The 26,966-nt window shown below is 44.8% G+C and overlaps 1 protein-coding gene across 1 annotated transcript; it reads right to left on the bottom strand.

Moving 5' to 3' along the window:
• Nucleotides 1-29: 29 nt before the first annotated feature.
• LOC121870263 (pollen-specific leucine-rich repeat extensin-like protein 1) lies at nucleotides 30-11,737 on the bottom strand. The gene is made up of 7 exons (XM_042372048.1): nucleotides 11,708-11,737; nucleotides 7,145-7,420; nucleotides 6,805-6,905; nucleotides 5,912-6,039; nucleotides 1,435-1,618; nucleotides 1,001-1,386; nucleotides 30-592 (listed from the first exon to the last, which is right to left on the bottom strand). Exons 1-7 carry the CDS (start codon nucleotides 11,735-11,737, stop codon nucleotides 30-32), a joined length of 1,668 nt encoding a protein of 555 aa, XP_042227982.1.
• Between the last annotated feature and the right edge of the window lie 15,229 nt (nucleotides 11,738-26,966).

Raw genomic sequence — 26,966 nt, 5'->3', positions numbered from 1 at the left:
AGTCTAGGGAATTCTGGGTAAGCCGGGATCTAGAGGGATCTGGGTAGGTCTATGAGGGCCTGGGGAGGTCTATGAGGGCCTGGGGGGTCTGGAGAGGCCTTTGTGGGGCCTGGGGAGGTCTGTGGGGGTCTGGGGAGGTCTATGAGGCTTGGAGGTCTGTGAGGCCTGGGGAGGTCTATGAGGGGCCTGGGGGGTCTGGAGGGTCTTTGTGGGGCCTGGGGAGGTCTGTGGGGTGTCTGGGGAGGTCTATGAGGGCCTGGGGAGGTCTGTGAGGGTCTGGGGCGTCTAGGGGAGATCTGTGGGGGTCTGGGGAGGTCTTTGGGGGTCTGGGGAGGTCTTTGGGGGCCTGGGGAGGTCTGTGGGGACCTGGGGGAGGTCTGTGGGGGGTCTAGGGAGGCCTGTGAGAGGTCTGGGGAGTCTTTGGAAGGCCTGGGAGGTCTTTGGGGTCTGGGGAGGTCTTTGGGGGCCTGGGGAGGTCTTTGGAGGGCCTGGGGAGGTCTGTAAGGGGTCTGAGGAGATCTTTGGGGAGGTCTGGGGAGGTCTTTTGGGGCCTGGGGAGGTCTGTGAGGGGTCTGAGGAGATCTTTGGGAGCCTGGGGTGGATTAAATGGGTCTTGGGAGGTCTGTGTGTTTGTTGGTTGGTATAGTGGTGATTGGGATAGGTGGATATATGGCTGGGATAGATAAAAAGTTAGCTGGGATAGGCAAAACATAACTGGGATAGATAAAAAGTTAGCTGGGATAGGCAAAACATAACTGGGATAGATAAAAAGTTAGCTGGGATAGGCAAAACATAACTGGGATAGATAAAAGTTAGCTGGGATAGGCAAAACATAACTGGGATAGATAAAAGTTAGCTGGGATAGGCAAAACATAACTGGGATAGATAAAAGCTAGCTGGGATATGTGAAAAGCCAGTTACCGTATCTTGATTAAATTTGGTATGCAGATCCTGGTAGGCGTAGAGGTGTACACATGGATTTCTCGCCACTACTGCATACCACAGATATTGAGGGTTAACTTTGGCATCTCTGAACCTTTGGAACATCTGAATCTTTGGAACCTCTGAATCTTTGGAACCTCTGAATCTTTGGAACCTCTGAATTTTTGGAACCTTGAACTTTGGTACATCTGAGCCTTTGGAACCCCTGAATCTTTGGAACGTCTGAACCTTGGTACATCTGAGCCTTTTGAACCCCTGAATCTTTGGAACGTCTGAACCTTTGGTACATCTGAGCCTTTGGAATCTCTGAGCATCTGGAACCTCTGAGGCTTTGGAACCTCTGAACCTTTGGAATCCCTGAGCCTTTGGAACATCTGAGCATTTGGAACTTCAACGTTTGGAACCTTAGCCTTTGGAACATTTGAACATTTGGAACCTCTGAGCCTTTGGAACCCCTGAACATATGGAACCTCTGAGCATTTGGAACCTTACCCTTTGGTACCTCGGAGCCTTTGGAACCTCGGAGCATTTGGGACCTCTGAGCCTTTAGAACATCTGAACTTTTGGAACCTCTGAGCCTTTGGAACATCTGAGCCTTTGGAACGTCTGAGCCTTTGGAACATCTGAGCCCTTGGAACCCTTAGCAACCACAAGCTAACAGCACCATTAACCTTAGCTGAAAATACAACTAACTACTCTGTGCTAGTCAATTAACATACGACCATTCGCTCGTTCATTATCATGCCTTGTTTATTGCGCCATAATTAATGTGATCTTAATGGCGCCACTGGAGATATACTGACTTAAATGTGTACAAGCGGCCCCGTGTCCCAACAGGCGCTGTCACTTCAGTCCTTGGAATATGGTGTGTCCTAGGAACGTGGTATGTCCTAGGGATGTGGTATGTCCTAGGGATGTGGTATGTCCTAGGAATGTGGTATGTCCTAGGAACGCTGTATGTCCTAGGAATGTGGTTTGTCCTAGGGATGTGGTATGTCCTAGGAATGTGGTATGTCCTAGGAATGTGGTATGTCCTAGGGATGTGGTATGTCCTAGGAATGTGGTATGTCCTAGGAACGCTGTATGTCCTAGGAATGTGGTTTGTCCTAGGGATGTGGTATGTCCTAGGAACGTGGTATGTCCTAGGAACGTGGTATGTCCTAGGAATGTGGTATGTCCTAGGAATGTGGTATGTCCTAGGAATGTGGTATGTCCTAGGGATGTGGTATGTCCTAGGGATGTGGTATGTCCTAAGAATGTGGTATGTCCTAGGAATGTGGTATGTCCTAGGAATGTGGTATGTCCCTGAATGTATGTCTGAATGTGGTATGTCTGGGGTGTGGTATGTCTAGGAATATGTGGTATATCTAAGATGTGGTATGTCCTAGGGGTGTGGTATGTCTAGGGTGGTATGTCCTAGGAATGTGGTATGTCCTAGGAACGTGGTATCCCTAGAATGTGGTATGTCTAGAGGTATGTGAATGTGATGTGTCCTAGGAACGTGGTTTGTCCTAGGGATGTGGTATGTCCTAGGAACGTGGTATGTCCTAGGAATGTGGTATGTTCTAGGAATGTGGTGTGTCCTAGGAACGTCGCATGTCCTAGGAATGTGATGTGTCCTAGGAATGTGGTTTGTCCTAGGGATGTGGTATGTCCTAGGAATGTGGTATGTTCTAGGAATGTGGTATGTCCTAGGAATGTGGTGTGTCCTAGGAATGTGGTGTGTCCTAGGGATGTGGTATGTCCTAGGAACGTGGTATGTCCTAGGAATGTGGAATGTCCTAGGAATGTGGCATGTCCTAGGAATGTGATGTGTCCTAGGAACGTGGTTTGTCCTAGGGATGTGGTATGTCCTCGGAACGTGGTATGTCCTAGGAATGTGGTATGTTCTAGGAATGTGGTGTGTCCTAGGAACGTCGCATGTCCTAGGAATGTGATGTGTCCTAGGAATGTGGTATGTCCTAGGGATGTGGTATGTCCTAGGAATGTGGCATGTCCTAGGAATGTGATGTGTCCTAGGAATGTGATGTGTCCTAGGAATGTGGTTTGTCCTAGGGATGTGGTATGTCCTAGGAATGTGGTATGTTCTAGGAATGTGGTATGTCCTAGGAACGTGGTATGTACTAGGAACGTGGTATGTCCTAGGAACGTTTTATGTCCTAGGAATGTGGTATGTCCCAGGAATAGGAACGTTGTATGTCCTAGGAACGTTGTATGTCCTAGGAATGTGGTATGTCCCAGGAATGTGGTATGTCCTAGGGATGTGGTATGTCCTAGGAATGTGATGTGTCCTAGGAACGTGGTTTGTCCTAGGGATGTGGTATGTTCTAGGAATGTGGTATGTCCTAGGAACGTGGTATGTACTAGGAACGTGGTATGTCCTAGGAACGTTGTATGTCCTAGGAATGTGGTATGTCCCAGGAATGTGGTATGTTCTAGGAACGTTGTATGTCCTAGGAACGTTGTATGTCCTAGGAACGTTGTATGTCCTAGGAATGTGGTATGTACTAGGAATATAGTATGTGCTAGGAATGTGGTATGTCCCAGGAATGTGGTATGTACTAGGAATATAGTATGTGCTAGGAATGTGGTATGTCCTAGGAATGTGGTATGTACTAGGAATATAGTATGTGCTAGGAATGTGGTATGTCCTAGGAATGTCCTAGGAATGTAGTATGTCCTAGGAATATAGTATGTCCTAGGAATGTGGTATGTCCCAGGAATGTGGTATGTACTAGGAATATAGTATGTGCTAGGAATGTGGTATGTCCTAGGAATGTCCTAGGAACGTGGTATGTCCTAGGAGCGTAGTATATCTGTCCTAGGGACATATCTCAGCCTAGGTATTATATAAGTTTTTCTTTTGTCTCTGGTGTTCATGACCTAACCTAACCACTTACCTCCCTACTTACCTAACCACTTACCTACCTACTACCTACTTACCTAACCTAACCACTTACCTAACCTGACCTACCTTGCCCACTTACCTATACCTACCTACCCTGCCCTGCCCTACCTACCTACCTACCTACCTACCTACCTACCTACCTACCTACCTACCTACCTACCTACCTACCTACCTACCTACCTACCTACCTACTTAACCTAACCTAACCTAACTGCTGCGATTCATTGTGATTGGAGCTCATTAAAACTGGACCCCCCAGTGGTAAGAGGTTAGGTTGGGTCCACGTGCTCTGTTGTCTAGAGTGGTTAATCCTTCTGAGCTGAATAAAATCGTTTGGCGTTACCTAAATGAAATACTAAAAGTGGAGTCCCCGTAGTGAAGGGGTTAAGGTAAGGATCACACAGAGGCAAAGATCACACAGAGGTAAGGATCACACGCAGGTAAGGATCACACGCAGGTAAGGATCACACGCAGGTAAGGATCACACGCAGGTAAGGATCACACGCAGGTAAGGATCACACGCAGGTGAAGATCATATGCAGATAAGGATCACACAGGAAAGAATCACACAGGTAAGAGAACACGTTGGTTTTACGTTGCCTTCCACCACCTGATCCTCGCTGTGTGTGTGAATAAATGAACCGAGTCCACGACATACCTGTGAGGGAGTGAGACTAAACTCTCTATGCAGTATTAGTATCCATAACTACCATTCAACCTATACACTATAAAACCACGTTAATTACCCCTCACCTGGTAAATAAAACCACGTTAATTACTCCTCACCTGGTAATTAGTGAGGTGGGACAGGTAACCTTCGCTTCACAGGCTGGTGTTGAGTGTGTCAGAGGCGTCCACAGGTATGATATTTACTTTAGGTTGCCTCTGTAAACATGATCAGCCCTCCACTCACCCCCCACCACCACCACCCCCCCGGACTGTGTATATACGTCTGTGTATTGGCATGGTGTATTTCTTCCTGATTGTTGTGGGTAATTAAAAAGTGATTTATATGAGTCGCAGGTGAGTTATGGGAACAGGTGTGAGGTATACAAACAAGTGAGTTATTAATTACAGAACGTTTGGGAGTTATAAATAATAATTAGGGTGTCGGAGGGGGATGGGTCATGCGTTGATTAATATGGCAAAGCTTTTTTATCGAGTTTATAGAGATGACCTGAAGATTAGGCACCCCAACTTATTTGACATGGTGAGATACTCTAACTTATTTCACATGGAGATTAATCACCCCCATAACTAACCCCTCCTGATAGTGTTAGGGTGGTTAATGATAAGGTGAAATAAGCTGGGGTGGTTAATGTTATGGTGAAATGAGCTGGGGTGGTTAATGTTAAGTTGAAATGAGCTGGGGTGGTTAATGTTATGGTGAAATAAGCTGGGGTGGTTAATGATAAGGTGAAATAAGCTGGGGTGGTTAATGTTAAGGTGAAATGAGTTGGGGTGGTTAATGTTAAGGTGAAATGAGCTGGGGTGGTTAATGTTATGGTGAAATAAGCTGGGGTAGTTAATGTTAAGGTGAAATAAGCTGGGGTGGTTAATGTTAAGGTGAAATAAGCTGGGGTGGTTAATGTTAAGGTGAAATAAGCTGGGTGGTTGACCACGTGATCCTAAGATGATAATTTTGTCACATCATTAGAGTGTAAGACTGTTTATCCGTCAACTTTTAAATGACAAGTCACTAACCAATATCTGACCTGTTTGCAAACTTTTTAAGACGAGACATAGGTTAGCTTAGGTTAGGTTAGGTTAGGTTAAGTTAGGTTAGGTTAGGTTATATTGGGTTAGGTTAGGTTAGGTTAGGTTAGGTTTGAGTAAGTACCAGTAGTGAGAACCGAATTGTTGTCAAAACCTCCCCAGTTGTCTCCCATATATCCAGACCACAGGGGGAGATTCACCTCTTGTTTCTCAACCTGTGTGTGTGTGTGTGTGTGTGTGTGTGGACCACGTGACACACACACACACACCCTGGGTTGGCTCGTAAATTCTTTGGTGTATTGGGGGGGGGGATTAGTTTACACACACACACACACACACACGCACGGGTCCAGCTGCTGGGTGTGAACTGGAATACACCTTCAAAGTGGAGGGCGGAGGTGGGTGTTGGTCCGCTAGACTGGACGGTAATGGTGAAAGGTTGGCACATTTCCTGAAGAAGGTTTTCCTCGCCGCTGTTTAGGAGACGACCGCTAGAGGGATTTGTTTATTTCCGTTTTCCATGTGTGTGTGTGTGTGTGTGTGTGTGTGTGTTTGTGTTTTATTTATATGTTTGTCGTTGTTTTTATATCCGTTTTGTTTTATTTTTTCTTGTTCACTTGTTTGGTTATTTTTGTCGTGGATTTTTTTTTTATTTGTTATATTTCATGGACTCCCTTTAAGACTGACTGACTGACTGACTGACTGACTGACTGACTGACTGACTTGTTTCACCCTTGAGTCCACCTAATGATCAGTCCTCTTCACTGCTCCCACTCTGTGTAATAAACCAGCCAGATTACCTTCTTCCAAGCTGTGTGGATTTCTCTCCCCTATATATCCTCCTTCTCCCCTCTCCTTCCCATTTCCTTCCCAGGATCCTGTCCTCCCCATCCTCCTTCCTCCCCATCCTCCCCCTCCTCCTCCCTCCCTCCCTCCCTCACCCCCCCCAATCCAGTCCCTCATTTTTTTGGGTAGAGAAAGAGGAGATGAAAGAAGATTAGAGGAGGAAGGGGGTTAATAGTTCGGAAATTGAAAAGTGCTAAAGGAGGCAGACTGGCCGCCTTGCTACTGACTACCTAACCTAATAGTGTGGCGTTCTTATGTATTGGGGCTGGTTATTGTAGGTAATTTAGAACCATTTGTCTGGTTACCTGCCCGTTTTGTCGGCACTGGCACTAGACCACCTGTCTTAGCCCATATTTAGTGGTTCTTAAGGCTATATTCCTTATCCCACCGACCTTGATGCTGGTCTAGTGAGGTCGTCTATTGTCTGGCTGTGAAGAACGGGGGCGGTGATGGACTCCCTGAGGTTTGGTAACTTTTGAGGAACCATCTGTGGCTGTTGTCATTATCTGGCGGGAGTCTCTGTAGGAGTTGTGGCTCGGGTCGTTCTAATTGTTGTCATATTCCTGTGGCCAAGGTGTGTAGCTGTTGGTTGATGGGTCTGTGTGTGTAGCCACCAGGTTTGTTAGAGAGGTGCTCACCTGTGGCTCCTGTTATAGAGGCAATTTTCACCGTGGTTCTATGTTAGAGAGGCGCCTCCTTCACCTGTGGTCTCTGTTATATAGCGTTCTTCACCTGTGGTTCTAGGGCGTCTTTCACCTGTAATTTGTTATAGAGGTGTCTTTCACCTGTGGTTCTAGGGCGTCTTTCACCCTGTGGTTCTGTTATAGGGGAATCTTTCACCTGTGGTTCTATCATAGGGGCGTCTTTCACCTGTGGTTCTGTTTTATGGGCGTCTTTCACCTGCGGTTCTCGGGCGTCTTTCACCTGTGGTTCTGTTTTAGGGGCGTCTTTCACCTGTGGTTCTGTTTTAGGGGCGTCTTTCACCTGTGGTTCTAGGGCGTCATTCACCTATGGTTCTCGGGCGTCTTTCACCTGTGACGAATTTCAGAGCATCGTTCTGGACCTCCTGTAGTGATGATACCCGGGAGGTGCTCAGAGCGTGGAGAAGGACTGAACTCTTGGGTAGGTTAATATCGCTACAATGAATGATGTGACCTGACGTATAGTTATAAACCTCTACTTCTTTAGTTAACAATCCCCCTCCCCTGCCACACCCCATCTCCCCCCACTCCACACACCTGCCCTCTCTCCCACTCCACACTCAGTTCTTCTCCCCACTCCACACACCTGCCCTTCTCTCCCCCTCTCCCACACCTGCCCTCTTCTCACCCAACCCCATACCTCCCCTCCCCTCCTCACCTCTCTCCCAACCCCACCCAACACTTAATCTCACCCACCGCCAGCTCTCTCCCTAACCTCTACACCTACCCCACCTCTAACTCCCCACCACAACACTTTATCTCCCCACCTCCCACCCCTCTCCCCCACACCTGCCCTCCTCAAGGCTTCACAGCAGGTTCGTCTTGGCACAGCTGTGGAATTCGTGGTTGAAGGGAAATATATAACTGTGGCGGCCTCTGTGTGAACGTTTGACGCCCCTCACTGAGTATAACACCAAAACTATAGTGTAGAGGAAATAGTTTTGGTGTACAAGACGAACCGGCCTCTTAGTGTGTGTGTGTGTGGGGGGGGGGGGATTTATTTGCGGTACATAATATGATATAGGTATATTAAGTCAGTATACATGTTTCCACAACAGTAACCTAACCTAACCTAACCTAACCTAGCCTGTGTGTGTTATCGTAGATTATCTTAGAATTATATAACAGCGTATCACCAACCACACAACCTCTCCCATCTCCAGCTCCGTTCCTGCAATAATAAAAAAAGAAGGAAAAGGTTTGGCGATGAGAGGCAGGTCGGTGGGCGATGATTTGGAAATAGCCCGGGGAGCCTTGGTGTCAATATCGCTGTGTTGACGGTGTGTTGAGAGACCCACCCGCCCGCCACTACACTCCTCCCTCCCTCCTTGCGTCTTCCCACACTCACTTGTTTTTCTTCCTCCTGTCTCCACACTACTATTTTCTTCTCGTTTTTTCCCTGTTTTTAGAGCTCTTATGATAGTGTTTTATTTGTTTTGTTCTTGTTGCGTTTTTTCCCCCCGTGGGTATGTGGAGATTTTTCACAAAGATTTTTTTTTTATGTATTTTATCGTGTCTTCCAGTATATGATTTTTTTGGGGTCAATATATGTTTTAAGAATATTTATTATCTGTGTATTTTAATTTATTTCGTCTGTGTTTAATTTGGAGTCGGGTTTTTTTTTTCTTTAATATTTGACGGAGTGATTTGTTTTAGCGCCGTACCATCCGTCTCCCCTCCCCACCCGGCGTTACGATGGGATTGTTCTGTAATTTTAAGTAATAATCTATCTCCCTTTCTTCCCCTTCATTATATTCTATTGTTAATTTTATTTTTGGAAATGTTGTCAGACGTGTGTTCATAATAAGAGCTCGGGGCTGACGGCCGACTGCTGATTTTCAACGTGTTATGATAACGGCTTACCGACCCTCAGCTCAAGAGGGATGATATCAGCTGGATCTAGTTTTTTGTTTGTATTGAATTTGGTTGTGTTTATTGTTGTATTTATGTCCTGGGATATGAAAGATTATTGAATGGAATTGTTGTTAAAGAAAATCGCTTTAGATGAATAGATTGAAGAGGAATTTGAGTCATGAAGCGTTACCGCCTCCTCCCACTGTTGCCACTATGTACAAGTATAATAACGGGAGGAGGATTGACCGTGAAACATTATTAAATTACCGTTTTATTTCTTCTTATTTTATGTATATTTTGAAATTTAATCACTTATCTTTTTATGAATAAGAAAATTTTCACATATATTGAAGTTTAGGGGGGTGAATGTCACGCCACAAACGTGTATTTTGTCGAATTCTTCCGCCGTCACTTACACCGGGAACATTCTAAGTATGTATATTAGTTTCACGTGTCACAGCTGTCATTCATAGTAATGTGATGTAATTGTAGGTGGAAGGTCATGTTACGTGTAGCTATGAATGTTTCTCGTGCATGGTAGTGTTGGGTGTCATGCGTGATACAGTGTTGGGTGTCATGCATGATACAGTGTTGGGTGTCATGCATGATACAGTGTTGGGTGTCTTGCATGATACAGTGTTAGTGCCGTATGATATAGTATAGTGTCATGCATGATACAGTGTTGCGTCATGCATGATACAGTAGTTGCGTCATGCACATACAGTGTTGGGTGTCATGCATGATAGTAGTTGCGTCATGCATGATACAGTGTTAAAAGTGCTGCGTATGATACAGGTGCTGCGTCATGCATGATACAGTGTTGGGTGTCATGCATGATATTGTTAGTGTCATGCATGATACAATGTTAAAAGCCGCCACGATAAGAAAAGGTGTGGCTATGCATGATATTGGAAAAGTTAAAGTACGTATGGAGAAAGAAAAGTTAAAGGTCATGATGAGAAAAGTTAAATATGATACAGTGTTGGGTGTCATGCACTGTACCGGTATATGTTAGGTGTTGGTACAATTAATTATTAACACCTTTTATTTCGTCTTATGCCAAGTTGTCAGTCGTGGAATTGCTGTGTTCGCAGGAGGATATTTTATTTACTTACGTGTGTGTGTGTGTGTGTGTGTGATTACCTGCACGTGGGATTTTGGGTTAGCGGAGGGTGAAAGAGTGGGGGCCCCCATATGGAAGCTACGCCACACGAAGGTGCGCCTGTGGTGGCGTTGCCCTGTTGTGAATGAACCACTGGGGCGAGGCTGAGTACACAACACACTTGAGAATTATTGACTCTTCCCTTATATGGGTTAAAAGAACATTATCTACTAATGGCGACTCGGTACAAGTGTGTCATATTGAGTGTTTACTGGTACTGTAGCTTAAGTGCGTCTGTTGGGTGTTTACTGGTAGTGTCGCGTAAGTGCGTCTGTTGAGTGTTTACTGGTAGTGTCGCGTAAGTGTATGTGTTGAGTGTTTACTGGTAGTGTATGGGTATGAGGAGGGTGTGCAGTGGAGGGTGTATGAGATTAGGGTGTAGAGGGGAGGGTGTATAGTGGAGTGCAAGGTGTACAGGCGAGGGTGTACAGGGCAGGGTGCACTGTGCAGTGTATATGGAGGCACCAGCTGAGCACTGGTGTGTGTGTGTGTGGGAAGGGTGACGTGTTGAGGATCACTTACCTGTAAATAATGTACATCTTACCTTGTCCCTTAACCTCTACTCTTCATTATTTAGGTGTTTAATATTATGACCTTCTATTAAATTACCTTCCATTAAACTGACTTAGGTGGGGTAGTAGTTCTTTACGAGGGATTATCACGGACGGGGGTTTAATCTATTGCTACGCTGACCTCTATGGGGGGAAGAAGGCCACGCTGATGCAAGCTTAATAGAATATGAAAAGTGGCGTCCCAGTTGTGAAGGAGCTTAATGATCTAGTTTTTATTTTTATTTTATCATAAATATAATAAAAGACTCATAATCGTTTAAAAAAAAGTGGCGTAAATGAGGCAAAAAAAATTAAAGGTGGAAAACTTTGAAGAATTTATAATAGAGAGCCAAGTGTTTCCAGTAACTCAGGTGACCAGTAGAGGTTAATTATACCTGAATGACGGTGTTGAAATATTGTATACCTCTCCACCTCTCCTCCCCTCCTCGTCCCCCTTCTCCTCATTCCCCTCCTCCTCATTCCCCTTCTCCTCATTCCCTCCTCCTCGTTCCCCTCCTCCTCATTCCCCTCCTCCTCATCCCTCCTCCTCATCCCCCCCAGTCTGTTTCCAGGTGTACATTGTTATTACCACTAATTGTTTGTTTAATTGAACACGTGTAGCAGGTGTGTTGTGGATAGTGTCTCGGTTAGGTGACGTGTGTGGTGGTGGTGAGACCCATCAGTACAGCTGGTCTCTATTACTCACAGGTGGGAACACAATTTGGCCTGTGTTTCACCTGCTCATTAAACACCCGAAGGACTTAATAACCTTACCTGTACAGCTAGACCCACGATAATGGCAGCTACAACAATATTATTATTTCCAGTTTGGGTTTTAAAATTAAACTACGATTGTTATAACGAATATCAGAGTATTATTGAGTTTTTTTAATGATTGTAGCTTTGATTATAAAATATTCCTTGATAATGGGACAAAAACGCCACACAAATGAGGTTAAAATGAGATAGGTAAGTGTATAAACTCACAGGAAACGGCTCAGACAACAAGACTATTACCCACACTTACTGTATTCTTGTTCGTCTCTTCATCTAACATGCACGACTGTATACAGGGTGAAGCCTCAACACCCACACTGCTTCACAACGACGTGTGTATCGGTTCAGTGTGAGTCGTCAGTGTCACTTTTGTTAACATCATCACGTATAAAACAATTCTCCTGTGTATTATTGATTATCTTTGTTTGTTTTTTGCCGAATTTTGTCCTGTCGATGGATTTTTTTTTTTTTTTTACACAATTTAAGATTTTTTTTGTGTATCGTCTAAACTCAACCAATTTTTTTTTGCGATATTATTAGTTAAGAAAAGTTGGTATTAGTTGATTGGTCGGTAAGAAAAGCTAGTCATAGTTGATTGGTCGGTAAGAAAAGTTAGTCATAGTTGATTGGTTGGTAAGAAAAGTTAGTCATAGTTGATTGGTTGGTAAGAAAAGTTAGTCATAGTTGATTGGTTGGTAAGAAAAGTTAGTCATAGTTGATTGGTTGGTAAGAAAAGTTAGTCATAGTTGATTGGTTTGTAAGCAAAGTTAGTCATAGTTGATTGGTTGGTAAGAAAAGCTAGTCATAGTTGATTGGTTGGTAAGAAAAGTTAGTCATAGTTGATTGGTTGGTAAGAAGAGTTAGTCATAGTTGATTGGTTGGTAAGAAAAGTTAGTCATAGTTGATTGGTTGGTAAGAAAAGCTAGTCATAGTTGATTGGTTGGTAAGAAAAGTTAGTCATAGTTGATTGGTTGGTAATAAAAGCTAGTCATAGTTGATTGGTTGGTAAGAAAGTTAGTCATAGTTGATTGGTTGGTAAGAAAAGCTAGTCACAGTTGATTGGTTGGTAAGAAAAGTTAGTCATAGTTGATTGGTTGGTAAGAAAAGCTAGTCATAGTTGATTGTTGGTAAGAAAGCTATCATAGTTGATTGGCATAGTTGATTGGTTGGTAAGAAAAGTTAGTCATAGTTGATTGGTTGGTAAGAAAAGTTAGTCATAGTTGATTGGTTGGTAAGAAAAGTAGTATAGTGATTGGTTGGTAGAAAAGTTGTCATAGTTGATTGGTTGGTAAAAAAGTTAGGTCATAGTTGATTGGTTGGTAAGAAAAGTTAGTCATAGTTGATTGGTTGGTAAGAAAAGTTAGTCATAGTTGATTGGTTGGTAATAAAAGTTAGTCATAGTTGATTGGTTGGTAAGAAAAGTTAGTCATAGTTGATTGGTTGGTAAGAAAATTAGGTTGATTTGTTGGTAAGAAAAGTTAGTCATAGTTGAAGAAAAGTTAGTCATAGTTGATTGGTTGGTAAGAAAAGTTAGTCATAGTTGATTGGTTGGTAAGAAAAGTTAGTCATAGTTGATTGGTTGGTAAGAAAAGTTAGTCATAGTTGATTGGTTGGTAAGAAAAGTTAGTCATAGTTGATTGGTTGGTAAGAAAAGCTAGTCATAGTTGATTGGTTGGTAAGAAAAGTTCGTCATAGTTGATTGGTTGATAATAAAAGTTAGTCATAGTTGATTGGTTGGTAAGAAAAGTTAGTCATAGTTGATTGGTTGGTAAGAAAAGCTAGTCATAGTTGATTGGTTGGTAAGAAAAGCTAGTCATAGTTGATTGGTTGGTAAGAAAAGTTAGTCATAGTTGATTGGTTGGTAAGAAAAGTTAGTCATAGTTGATTGGTTGGTAAGAAAAGTTAGTCCTAGTTGATTGGTTGGTAATAAAAGCTAGTCATAGTTGATTGGTCACTAGTTACGTGCATCGCTCCGTCACGTCGCCAAATTCCCAACTTTTTATTTATTTATTTTTGTTTTGTACATTAGAAAGTCTTTAAGGTTATTTCCTCTTGTATAATTTATGGATGTATAATCATGTTTATTAATTCTTCTCTAAATGAATAACTTGTTTGTATGTGTCTTAACAATGCCGTTACTGGATTCATTCAGTATTATTGTGCTTTGAGTAACAACAGTTTAATTATTTTTATGTCGCTTTCGTCTGTCTGTCTGTCTGTCTCTGTCTCGGCGTCTGTACTTCGTCCCTTCCTAATCTTTATCTGTTTTTCTGTACGTTTGCTTCTGTTTCTCCTCTTCTCTCTCTCTGTCTCCTCCCCTTACTGCTTATTATTATTTTCCCTGTCTGTTTCCAGTAGGTGTGCGTGTCTCTCTGTCTGTCTGTTGGTCTGGACAGGGATAGTGTGTTTGGGTCATCTAGATGCTGATTGGTCACTTACGTGGTGGTAGTGATGGTCATCTCGATGCTGATTGGTCACTTACTACGTGGTGGGGGTTATCTAGATGCTGATTGGTCACTTAACTACTTGGTGAGGTTGGGCATCCGGGTGCTGACTGACTACTTACAATTCTGCACCACTCTGGCTGGACCCTACAACAAAGACTGGCTGACTGGTTGGTTGGCTGACTGGCTGGCTGGCTGACTGGCTGAGGGGTTGGTTGTGACTGACTGACTGGCTAGATAGCTAAACCAAAGACCTCCTGACCGAGTGAACCAAAGACCGACTGCTTCGTTAAAGGTTTCGTTGGTGCTCGGTTGTGTGGCTTGTGTTGATATGAGGCTGCACCGTGGTCATTGTTTGGGCTGCTACCTCCCCCCCCCTCCCACTTCCCTCCCTCCCCTCCCAACCCCTCCCTCCCCTCCCAACCCTTCCCCTCCCTCCCGTGATCGGCTTGTGGTGCAGCCTATTGTTTGACCAAGCATATCCTTCACTCACTCACTCACTGGCGGCAGATTTTCGTGAACATATTTTCCTAGGAATTTTTTTTTCTGAGGTGAGTAAATCTGGCGTGAGTAATGATGGATGAGTCAGATTATGGAGTAAAGGAGGTTATGGAGTGTGAGTAAAGAGAGATAGTGTGAGTAAGAGAGATAGTGTGAGTAAGAGAGATAGTGTGAGTAAGAGAGATAGTGTGAGTAAGAGAGATAGTGTGAGTAAAGAGAGATAGTGTGAGTAAGAGAGATAGTGTGAGTAAGAGAGATAGTGTGAGTAAGAGAGATAGTGTATAAGAGAGAGATAGTGTGAGTAAGAGAGATAGTGTGAGTAAGAGATAGTGTAAGAGAGATAGTGTGAGAAGAGAGATAGAGTAAAGAGAGATAGTGTGAGTAAGTAGAGATAGTGTAAGAGAGATAGTGAGTAAGAGAGATAGTGAGTAAAGAGAGATAGTGAGTAAAGAGAGAGATAGTGGAGTAAGAGAGATAGTGTGAGTAAGAGAGATAGTGTGAGTAAGAGAGATAGTGTGAGTAAGAGATAGTGTGAGTAAGAGAGATAGTGTGAGTAAGAGAGATAGTGTGAGTAAGAGAGTAAGAGAGATAGTGTGAGTAAGAGAGATAGTGTGAGTAAGAGAGATAGTGTGAGTAAGAGAGATAGTGTGAGTAAAGAGAGATAGTGTGAGTAAGAGAGATAGTGTGAGTAAGAGAGATAGTGTGAGTAAGAGAGATAGTGTGAGTAAGAGAGATAGTGTGAGTAAGAAAGATAGTGTAAGAGAGATAATGTGAGTAAGAGAGATAGTGTGAGTAAAGAGAGATAGTGTGAGTAAGAGAGATAGTGTTGAGATAGCCAATTTTAAACCCAGTAAAAATAGGGAACGCAATTTTAGCTTTTCTCAAGTGACAACCAATTTTACGCCCAGGAAAAAAAAGAGGAAAACCAATTTTAGCTTTTCCTTCAAGACGAGCTATTACTTGTTGGGGAGATCAAGGTTAGAGTATCACTCGAAGGAAATTATATATGGAGTAACGGTGTCAGCAGCTGGTGGTGTGAGACAGTACGTCGTGCGTATTGGAATTCCACCTGTAAACCACCTGGGGAATTCGGAGTCCTCAGCTGGCTTTCCCTGCATGCCTGGTCTCTCGCCTCCCCTTCCTCCTGTCCTCTGTCTCTCTCTGGTCACCCTAACTCCCCCCCCCCCCTTTCCAGGTCTTCCCCCCCCCTCCTCCCTTGTAACCCCCATACTTGGTCACCTCTTCCCTGGTCGCCCCCTTTCCCCAGGTCACCCCCTCTCCCCCTGGTCACCCCCCTCTCACTCCCTAGTCACCCCCCCCTTTCCCCCCTGGTGCCCCTCTCCCCCCTAGTCTCGCCCCCTCCTCCCCTGGTCTCCCCCTGATCGCCCCCCCCCTGTCCCCCTAGTCGCCCCCTCTCCTCCCTGGTCACCCCCCTCCCCCTGGTCACCCCTCCCCCCTAGTCACCCCCTCTCCCCCTTCATTATGTGCTACTGTAATGTTATTAATGATGATAATAATACTAATGGGAATAATTCGGATAATTCTTTACCTATTGTTAACCCTGATAACTATAGTAATAATAATAACACTATACCCATTACTGTCACTATATAGGTTGTGGGAAGCTTGAAAGATTTAGGTCATGGTGGGGTTAGGTTAAAGTTAGTTGTTTGTGTGAGGTTAAAGGTTGTTAGTGCATGTATGTCATGTGTAGGTTTGTGATGTCATATTTCTAGAGGATTTTTATCTGCGTCCGCACCTCTATGAATGCTTCCCCTGACTGACTGACCCACTTAGAGAATTTTTTGCTTCTTCGCCCTCAGCACGTTCTCGTTATGGTCTCCTCACTGCACCCTCGGCTCGTGAAACAATTACTCGCCATTGTGGTGAAGAATTTGGCATTTATTGGTTGTATATTGAACATTTTCTTTGTTAATTTGGTCTCGCCACATTGGTTGAGACTAGGTGTTGAGTCTTACCTCATTGGCTTATACAAGGTGTTGAGTCTTACCTCATTGGCTGAGACAAGGTGCTGGGGTCTCACCTCATTGGCTGAGACAAGGTGCTGGGGTCTCACCTCATTGGCTGAGACAAAGATAGCTAAGTTTTGAGCACCTTTGTTTATTGTTAGTGTGACGGCGCCCAGCTAGCCTCGTACATCTTACCTGTGTACAAAGAGTGATCCTGCCCGCTATGTCTCGCCTCCTCCACCCTGGACAAAGGATCGGATCCTCCTCGCCACACGGGTACAGGAGTTAATACCACGTATCTATATGGCGTGTGAGGTCCTGCCGCCCCTCCCTCCCTGATAAACCTTATGTATAGAAGGTCTGATCCTTTGTTCTTGGAGGGCGAGAGGGAGTGGTAGGTCTGATGTAGCCTGTGGTAGTAGCATTTGATCCTCTTCTCACAAATAAAATGGGGGATCCAACTCTCTTTTTCCCGTTTTAAGATCGAAAGATGCGATCGTCTTTTGTTTGTGGATCCAACTTCTTGTTCCCGCTGAAAAAAACATCACAGTCCCGTAATCCGATCCACAACCTCGTGACTGATGATGCTAAGTAACTTTGTGTAGTCGTCTCTGTGATTTTAATGTTATTTTTTTAATATTAATGCGTGTTTATCTTAGGTCAGAGTTCTTCAGTTTTTTAACGAGAAGATAAATTTAACGTAAGGTCACCTGGAGATTAGACAAACCATTTTATTGCTTTTGATGATTAACCCAACCTAACCTAACCCAACCAACCTAACCTAACCTAACCTCCCCCTCCCAGGTAGCGTTAGGGAGGTTAATCTTCAGGTGAAATAAGCTGAGGTGTCGAATGTTCAGTTGATTAGAAAATTTTATCAGTTTCACTTTATATAAATAGACTGGAATATGTTTCTCACTCGACACAGACGAGAGATATTAAAGTTATCTTAGGTTTGGACCACCGGAGAGACTGGCTGTGGCATCAAAATCACACAGTTACTCGATAATAGACACATCTGTTATCACTACCAGCCTGGACAATAGATCACATTCCATCACAACCCTACCTCCTCCTTCCCCTCTCCCCCTCCTTCCCCTCCCTCCTCCTTCCCCTCTCCCCCTCCCCCTCTCCTCCTTCCTTCTCCCCTCCCCTCTCCCCCTCCCCTCCCCCTCCCCCTCTCCCCCCTCCCCTTCAACCTCTCTCCCCCTCCAAAAAAATGTATCCAGAAAATTTTAAGTTCGAAATAAAACGAAAAAAAAACAGAAATTAAAACTACAAGACTGTCAGTTGTTTACGTCTTTCAGTTTATATAATTATAACGTAACTCCTCCTTGCACATGTATACTGAAATAACGAAGTGCTTTTGACTATGAATTTTACGAATGTTTGAGGAGACTATAGGTCAGAAGAGAGAGAGAGAGAGCGTTGTATATCACGTCACTTGTTCCTTAACAATGATCCGGCATTGGGTTGGGTTGTTAGAGGCGGTGGTAGTTGAGATAATCCGGGGGGGGAAGGTTGTTTTGACAGGAGGATCTGGGGGTGGGGTAGAGGCTGGTGTTGTTTGGTCGAAGGATTACGAAGGACCTAGATGGGTTCAGATACGCCGTGGCTTCAATCATCCCGGTAATAAAGGTGATCTGAATGTCTTTATGATCACCCATATTCTCTAATGGCCGATGGTGGTGGTGGAGAGGAGGGGGGGAGGGGGTGTTTATGTATCGCATTCTCGTGGTTACTTTATCAATATTTTGGTCATTATCTTTATTTGTTTTGATTATGTTTCGTTTTAGTGTTTGTTTTGCTTATTATGGTGTTGTGTTTGTGTATATTTCTACCTGAGTTTGAGTTAATTATCTTATTTCTCTGTGTGTTATATTTTCTTTCTTTTATATTTTTACCTTTGTGTTATATTTTCTACCTGTGTGTTATAGCTCAACCTGTTTATTACTTATCTACCTGTATGTTATATTTTTCTACCTGTTCTGTTATAAATATCTCTACCTATGAACTTTCTTTTCTAATATATATATTTTTTTTGTAATTTTCTTTGTCAGTTCATTTCTTTTTCATTTCGTTTTTTCTGTTATCGTTTCGTATTGTGGTTCCCGTTTTCTTTGTTATTGTATCGTATTGTGGTTCCCGTTTTCTTTGTTATTGTTTCGTATTGTGGTTCCCGTTTTCTTTGTTATTGTATCGTATTGTGGTTCCCGTTTTCTTTGTTATTGTATCGTATTGAGGTTCCCGTTTTCTTTGTTATTGTTTCGTATTGAGTTCCCGTTTTCTTTGGTTCCTTGGTTTCCATTGGCAGTCCATCAATGGCTAACAAGACCCGATCGACTATACAACTCCCTTCACAGTTATTTTTGTGGAGCGCAGTGTGTGTTGGGGATTATGAGGGAGGGAGAGTGTGTGTTGGGGATTATGAGGGAGGGAGGTGTGTGTTGGGGATTATGAAGGGAGGGAGGTGTGTGTTGGGGATTATGAGGGAGGGAGGGAGGTGTGTGTTGGGGATTATGAGGAGGAGGAGAGTGTGTGTTGGGGATTATGAGGGAGGGAGGGAGGTGTGTGTTGGGGATTATGAGGGAGGGAGGGAGTGTGTGTTGGGGATTATGTGGGTGGGAGGTGTGTGTTGGGGATTATGAGGGAGGGAGAGTGTGTGTTGGGGATTATGAGGGAGGGAGGGAGTGTGTGTTGGGATTATGGGGAGGGAGGTGTGTGTTGGGGATTATGTGGGTGGGAGAGGTGTGTGTTGGGGATTATGAGGGAGGGAGGTGTGTGTTGGGGATTATGAGGGAGGGAGAGTGTGTGTTGGGATATGAGGGAGGGAGGTGTGTGGGGATTATGAGGGAGGGAAGGTGAGTGTTGGAGATTATGAGGGAGGGAGGGCGTTGGGGATTATGAAGAGAAAAGAGAGAGAGAGAGAGAGAGAGTAGTGTGCAGTAATGGGGGATTAATGAAGGGAGGCAAGGGGTAGTGGTGAGGATGGGTGCATATGGGTGGCTGATCAAATGGGCCCCAGGCTTAATTAACCCTAGTTCTAATGGGCCCAGGCTTTACCCTAGTTCTAAGGGGCTTAATTAACCCGTTCTATGGGCCCCAGGCTTAAACAACCCAAGTTCTAATGGGCCCCAGGCTTAATTAACCCTAGTTCTAATGGGCCCCAGTCTTAATTAACCCTAGTTCTAATGGGCCCCAGGCTTAATTAACCCTAGTTCTAATGGGCCCCAGGCTTAATTAACCCGTTCTAATGGGCCCCATAATTAACCCAAGTTCTAATGGGCCCCAGGCTTAATTAACCCTAGTTCTATAGATAACCTTCTAATGGGCCCCAGACATTAACCCTAGTTCTAATGGACCCCTGAGCTAATTAACCCTAGTTCTAATGGGCCCAGGCTTAATTAACCCTAGTTCTAATGGGCCCCAGGCTTAATACTCTAGTTCTAATGGGCCCAAGGCTTATAACCCTAGTTCTATGGGCCCCAGGCAATTACCCCTAGTTCTAATGGGCCCCAGGCTAATTAACCCTAGTTCTAATGGGCCCCAGGCTTAATTAACCCTAGTTCTAATGGGCCCCAGGCTTAATTAACCCTAGTTCTAATGGGCCCCAGTCTTAGTAACCCTTCTTCTAATGGGCCCCAGGCTTAATTAACCCTAGTTCTAATGGGCCCCAGGCTTAATACCCTAGTTCTAATGGGTTTCAGGCTTATTAGCCCTAGTTCTATGGGCCCCAGGCTTAATACTCTAGTTCTAATGGGCCCAGGCTTAATTAACCCTAGTTCTAATGGGCCCCAGGAGCTGACCCCTAGTTCTAATGGGCCCCAGGCTTAATTAACCCTAGTTCTAATGGGCCCCAGGCTTGGTAAACCCTAGTTCTAATGGGCCCCAGGCTTGTTAACCCTAGTTCCTAATGGGCCCCAGGCTTAATTAACCTTTCTGGGCCCCAGGCAATTAACCCTAGTTCTAATGGGCCCCAGGCTTATTAACCCTAGTTCTAATGGGCCCCAGGCTTAATTAACCCAGTTCTAATGGGCCCCAGGCTTAATTAACCCTAGTTCTAATGGACCCCAGGCTTAATTAACCCTAGTTCTAATGGGCCCCAGGCTTAATTACCCTAGTTCTAATGGGCCCCAGTCTTAATTAACCCTAGTTCTAATGGGCCCCAGGCTTAATTAACCCCTAGTTCTAATGGGCCCTATTGAACACAACCCAAATTAATTAGCCGGACTGAGAATCTTAGGAGCCCTAGTCCTTATTGACCCCAATCACTATCTATCTATCTATCTATCTATCTATCTATCTATCTATCTATCTATCTATCTATCTATCTATCTATCTATCTATCTATCTATCTATCTATCTATCTGTCTGTCTGTCTGTCTGTCTGTCTGTTCTGTCTGTCTGTCTGTCTGTCTGTCTGTCTGTCCCACATCGAAGCACTCAGTTGGTGTCTTAAGCGTGGGAACTCTGGCGTGGTGTGTTTGTGCATGACGGCTGGCGAGGGGAGGGAGGGAGATGGGGCCGGGGAGGAGAGGGAGGGATGCTGGTCAGAAGTAGGGAGGGATGGGGATGCTGGTTAGGAGAGGGAGAGTTGGGAAAGGGTGGGGAGGCTGGCTGGAGAGTGAAGGGGAGTGAAGGGGTGGGGAGTGAGTGGAGGGAGTGAAGGGGGGTGAGGGGAGGGTAGGGAGGCTGGATAACACAGATGTACAGCAAGAGATTTTGTGATGGATCAATAGTTTGGTCGGTCGATACTGTTGCATTTATGAATGAGGAATTGTGTGTGTGTGTGTGTGTGTGTGTGTGTGTGTGTGTGTGTGTGTGTGTGTGTGATGTACACATTCATGTCCTCGTGTCAAAAGTTACACCACCACAACAACAACCTCCACCACCACTACCACCACCACAACAACAACCTCCACCACTACCACCACTAACAAAACTACCTTCACTATACCTCCCTATCACCACCACCACCACCACCACTAGGAAGGACACACCAATCACCACAACAACAACAACAATTTGATGCCTGATATGTTTCTCTCTCTCTCTCTCTCTCCTTCTCTCTCTCTCTCTCTCTCCTCCCCTCCCTCCCTCCCTCCCTCCCTCCCTCCCTCCCTCCCTCCCTCCCTCCCTCTCTCTCTCTCTCTCTCTCTTCAGGTCACCCCAGTTTAAAAGCAACAACCAGGCAGCGTTACATATGTCACGAGATGATGAATATATTGTTTTGACGCCCAACACTGTGTACGTGTGTCAGTCCTCTTCCGTTTGGGGATTCACTGTTCGTTTCCTTTGAGGTTCACTGTTCGTTTTCTTTGAGGGTTCACTGTCCGTTTTCTTTTAGGGTTCACTGTTCGTTTTCTCTTTCTTTGAGGGTTCAATGGTTCGTTTTCTCTTTCTTTGAGGGTTCACTGTTCGTTTTCTTTGAGGGTTCACTGTTCGTTTTCTCTCTTTCTTTGAGGTTCACTGTTCGTTTTTCTTTGAGGGTTCACTGTTCGTTTTCTTTGAGGGTTCACTGTTCGTTTTTCTTTAGGGTTCACTGTTCGTTTACTCTTTCTTTGAGGTTCACTGTTCGTTTTCTTTGAGGGTTCACTGTTCGTTTTCTTTTAGGGTTCACTGTTCGTTTTCTCTTTCTTTGAGGGTTCACTGTTCGTTTCTCTTTCTTTGAGGGTTCACTGTCCGTTTTCTTATGATTTTAGACCTCGTCATTGATTTGTTTTACAGTTTTTCAAATTTACCGTTAATTTTTCTTTAGTAGCCCTGTTGTATTTAATCCCGTTTCTTGCTAGGATTGAATGGTCGTTTTCTATGAAAGATTTAGTGGTCGTTTCTATGTAGGATTGAGTGGTCGTTTCTATGAAGTATGGAGGATTATCATAGCCATTTTGTCGCCAGTGTCGCGTTCAACTGGTGATTTGTGTGTCGCATGGTTTTAGTGAGTGCCGTATATAATTATCAGGCCTTATCACCGTGTCAGCCTGCAGTGTCAGCTTGTCGATGTGTCACCATGTCAGTGTGTCAGCCTGTCGGTATGTCAGCCTGTCGGTGTGTCAGCCTGTCAGCATGTCAGCCAGTGTATATTTGTGGATGTGAACAGCGAGGCGAGGCGATGGTACGACCGTCTTAAGTTGTCTGACTGAAATATAATAATAATAATAATAATAATAATTAACGGTTTATTAAAAAAGTTCTGCAGCCCGAAGGCTGAAAATATACAGTGGACATAAATTACTTATTACATACAACGGTGGTTTAACAAAAGCCTTCATTAGAGAAAGGTAAAGGAACATACAGTGAACATATAGATTAATGTGAACAGCAAAAACGTAGTGTAGTAACTCCCTCCCAGATGGTGTTAGGAGGGACCTCACGTGGTGTAGTAGTTCCCTCACAGATGGTGTTATGAGGGGCCTCACGTGGTGTAGTAATTCCCTCACAGATGGTGTTATGAGGGGCCTCACGTGGTATAGTAATTCCCTCACAGATGGTGTTATGAGGCCTCACGTGGTATAGTAATTCCCTCACAGATGGTGTGAGGGGGCCTCACGTGGTGTAGTAATTCCCTCACAGATGGTGTTATGAGGGGCCTCACGTGGTGTAGTAATTCCCTCCCAGATGGTGTTAGGAGGGACCTCACGTGTGTAGTAGTTCCCTCACAGATGGTGTTAGAGGACCTCACGTGGTGTAGTAGTTCCCTCACAGATGGTGTTATGAGGGGCCTCACGTGGTGTAATATTCCCTCACAGATGGTGTTATGGGGGCCTCCACGTGGGTGTAATTCCCTCACAGATGGTGTTATGAGGGCCCTCATGTGGTCTAGTAATTCCCTCACAGATGGTGTTATGAGGGGCTTCACGTGGTGTAGTAATTCCCTCACAGATGGTGTTATGAGGGGCCTCACATGGCGTAGTAATTCCCTCACAGATGGTGTTATGAGGGGCCTCACGTGGTGTAGTAATTCCCTCACAGATGGTGTTATGAGGGGCCTCACGTGGTGTAGTAACTCCTTCACATATGGTGTTATGAGGGGCCTCACATGGTGTAGTAATTCCCTCACAGATGGTGTTATATGAGTGAGGTGTGGTTCCAGGCCTTCCTATCGTAGACGGATTAACACATCGCTGGTAGTTGGGTCTCACAGGCCGTTATCACTGGGTACCTGGGACCTCACTGTGTGAAAGGTCAACTTGGGTACCACTGTTACTGTTGAGTTGTTCTCACTGACTTAAGCACTGTTCACCACTGTTCACCTCTGTTTAACACTGGTTCCATTTCTTTCCTAAATTAAATAGTAACTTCTGGCGTGAACTTGTTGATATTCCGGTGGGGAGGAGGGTTCAGGGGAGGGAGTTGGTATGGGCCAACATAACAGTTGACCTGGCTGCTCCGAGAGGAGCGCCAGGTACGTCTTGACCCTTCGGTGGTCAAGGATGTAGTGTGTGTGTGTGTGGGGGGTTAGGTTAAGTTAAGTTAAGTTAGGCTAGGTTTAGTTTAAGGTAGATTAAGTTTTGATATATTAATTTTAAGGTGAAATAACCATGAGGGGCTAATGTTTAGGTGATGTTTTTTACATTATATTTAGTTATAATTGATGTGCTTATTACCCACCTCACTAGTTTTATTATAGAATAACATATTGAATTCTACTATATCTGTCTGTCTGTTTATACCTATCTATATATCTGTGTCTGTCTGTCTGTCTGTCCATCCATCAACGTGCAATCAACTCCTGCAGATTAATTTGAAACTTGCCACATGTTGTTTTTGTTTTGTATACATAATGGACCTTTGGTGGTGTTCGGGTGATGGATTTACATAGTAAAAAAAATATTAGATTGTGGAGCTGCCATATTTCAGGTGGTGATGTGCAATACTGTAGTGAGGATGGTGGCGAACCGTACAGTGTGTGTGTGTGTGTGTGTGTGTGTGTGTGTGTGTGTGTGTGTAGTAGTAGTAGTGTATCAACATAGCATAGCGTTCATGGGATTGATTTTCCAGCTACACGCATATATACTGTGCATAAATAAATACATACATACATACATACATACATACATATATATAATATACATACATACAAAGCTTCTCTGTAGGTATGTAGCACTTGTGGAAGGGTTATCATTATTATTATTATTATTATTATTATTATTATTATTATTATTATTATTATTATTATTATTATTATACTACGTTGCAATGTTGAGAATTTTATACAAAAATTTCTTGAAATAGAAAGGAAAGAGAAGAGGGAGGAAAAGAGATGAGAGAGAGATGATGACGAAGTAGATGGAGGGGAGGGTGGGAGGGACGAGGTAGATGGAGGTGGGAGTGACGGGGAGGATGAGACGAAGTAGATGGAGTGAGATGGTGGTAGAGACGAGGTAGATGGGTGAGGGAGGTGGGGTGACGGGGAGGATGAGACGAGGTAGATGGGTGAGAGGGGAAGAGGTGGGGAGTGGAGAGGGAGGAAGCCACACTCCAGCCTGACCTGATGATGACGTATCACCTGTTAACTCGCTATCCCTTGGGACCATATTTCCTGCCCACAGAGAAGAGAGAGAGAGAGAGAGAGAGAGAGAGAGAGAGAGAGAGAGAGAGAGAGAGAGAGAGAGAGAGAGAGAGAGAGAGCTGGAGCTGTAGCAGGTTGGTTGAATAATATATATGTAAAAAAAGTTCTCCTTACTGCCCGCCAAGTCAATTTCCCGAGAGAGAGAGAGTGAGAAAGAAGTCATTTGGATTTCTCATCTTATCTCTCTCATAAGATAGCTTTGGGAATTTCTCTTGTTGACATGACTCAGTGAGAGAGATTTTCGTTTTGTTGACGTGACCGAGTGAGAGAGAACTTTTGTTGACATGACCGAGTGAGGGAGAACTTTATTTTGTTGACGTGACCGAGCGAGGGAGAACTTTTGTTGACATGACCGAAGAACTTTATTTTGTTGTGACCGGGTGAGGGAGAACTTTTGTTGACATGACCGAGTGAGGGAGAACTTATTTTGTTGACGTGACCGAGCAGAGGAGCTTTTGTTGACATGACCGAGTGAGAGAACTTTATTTTGTTGACATGACCGAGTGAGAACTTTATTTGTTGACATGACCGAGTGAGAGAGAACTTATTTTGTTGACATGACCGAGTGAGGAGAACTTTTGTTGACATGACCGAGTGAGGAGAACTTTGTTGACATGACCGAGTGAGGAGAACTTTATTTGTTGACATGACCGAGTGAGAGAACTTTATTTGTTGACATGACCGAGTGGGGAGAACATTTGCTGACATGACCGAGTGAGATAACTTTATTTTTGTTGACGATACCGGTGAGAGAGAACTTTGTTGACATGACCGAGGAGAGGCTTTTGTTGACCAGGAGAGAGAACTTTGTTGACATGACCAGTGAGAGAGAACTTTGTTGACATGACCGAGTGAGAGAGAACTTTTGTTGACATGACCAGGAGAGAGAACTTTGTTGACATGACCAGTGAGAGAGAACTTTTGTTGTGACAGTAGAGAACTTTGTTGTGTGACCGAGTGAGAGAACTTTGTTGACATGACCGAGTGAGAGAGAACTTTATTTTGTTGACATGACCGAGTGAGAGACCTAATTTGATTCTTGTGAAGGTAAATAGTTTATAAAAAGACCCCCACCACAGCTTGCAAGTCTTAGGTGGAGGCTCTCAAAGATTTATGAAGTCCATCTTGTGGTTGAAGGTCAGGGGGGTGACTGGGGAGTAGAGACAAGGTAGGAACATCTAGGTATACTCTGGGTATGTTTGGAGCCATCTGCTTAATCATTGAACCTTTGCGAACTAAGCCCAGGTAGATTCAGGTTTAGGTGGTGGGTATGAGAGTGGGTATAGTGGGTATGGTGTGTGTGTGTGTGTGTGTGTGTGTGTGTGTGTGTGTGTGTTTTACGATGGATGACACACACACACACACCTCTCTCTCCAAGAAGTGATCATTAGGGGGAGCTAAGGCATAACAAAGACAGTGTACTCGGTCATGTTTTTGGCGATAGTGGTGGTGGTGGTGGTACAGGCGGTGGTGGTGGTGGAGGTAGTGGTGGTGGTGGTGGTGGTGGAGGTAGTGGTGGTGGTGGAGGTAGTGGTGGTGATGGTGGTACAGGCGGTGGTGGTGGTGCAGGCGTTAGTGGTGGTGCAGGCGTGGTGGTGGTGGTGGTGGTGCAGGCGGTAGTGGTGGTGCAGGCGGTGGTGGTGGTGGTGCAGGCGGTGGTGGTGGTGCAGGCGGTGGTGGTGGTGGTGCAGGCGTTAGTGGTGGTGCAGGCGTTAGTGGTGGTGCAGGCGGTGGTAGTGGTGGTGCAGGCGTTAGTGGGGTGCAGGCGGGTGCAGGCGGTGGTGGGGTGCAGGCGGTGGTGGTGGTGGTGCAGGCGTTGGTGGGGGTGCAGGCGGTGGTGGTGGTGCAGGCGTTAGTGGTGGTGCAGGCGGTGGTAGTGGTGGTGAGCAGGCGATAGTGGGGGTGCAGGCGGTGGTGGTGGTGCAGGCGTTGTGGTGTGGTGCAGGCGGTGGTGGTGGTGGTGCAGGCGGTGGTAGTGGTGGTGGTGCAGGCTGGTGGTGGTGGTGATGGTGCAGGCGGTGA

This window comes from Homarus americanus, unplaced genomic scaffold (assembly GCF_018991925.1).
Source record: "Homarus americanus isolate GMGI-L3 unplaced genomic scaffold, GMGI_Hamer_2.0 scaffold36820, whole genome shotgun sequence".
Classification (NCBI taxonomy): Eukaryota; Metazoa; Arthropoda; class Malacostraca; order Decapoda; family Nephropidae; genus Homarus; species Homarus americanus.
The sequence above is the reverse complement of the archived record's forward strand: the minus strand, read 5'-3'. Positions and strand labels throughout refer to the sequence as shown.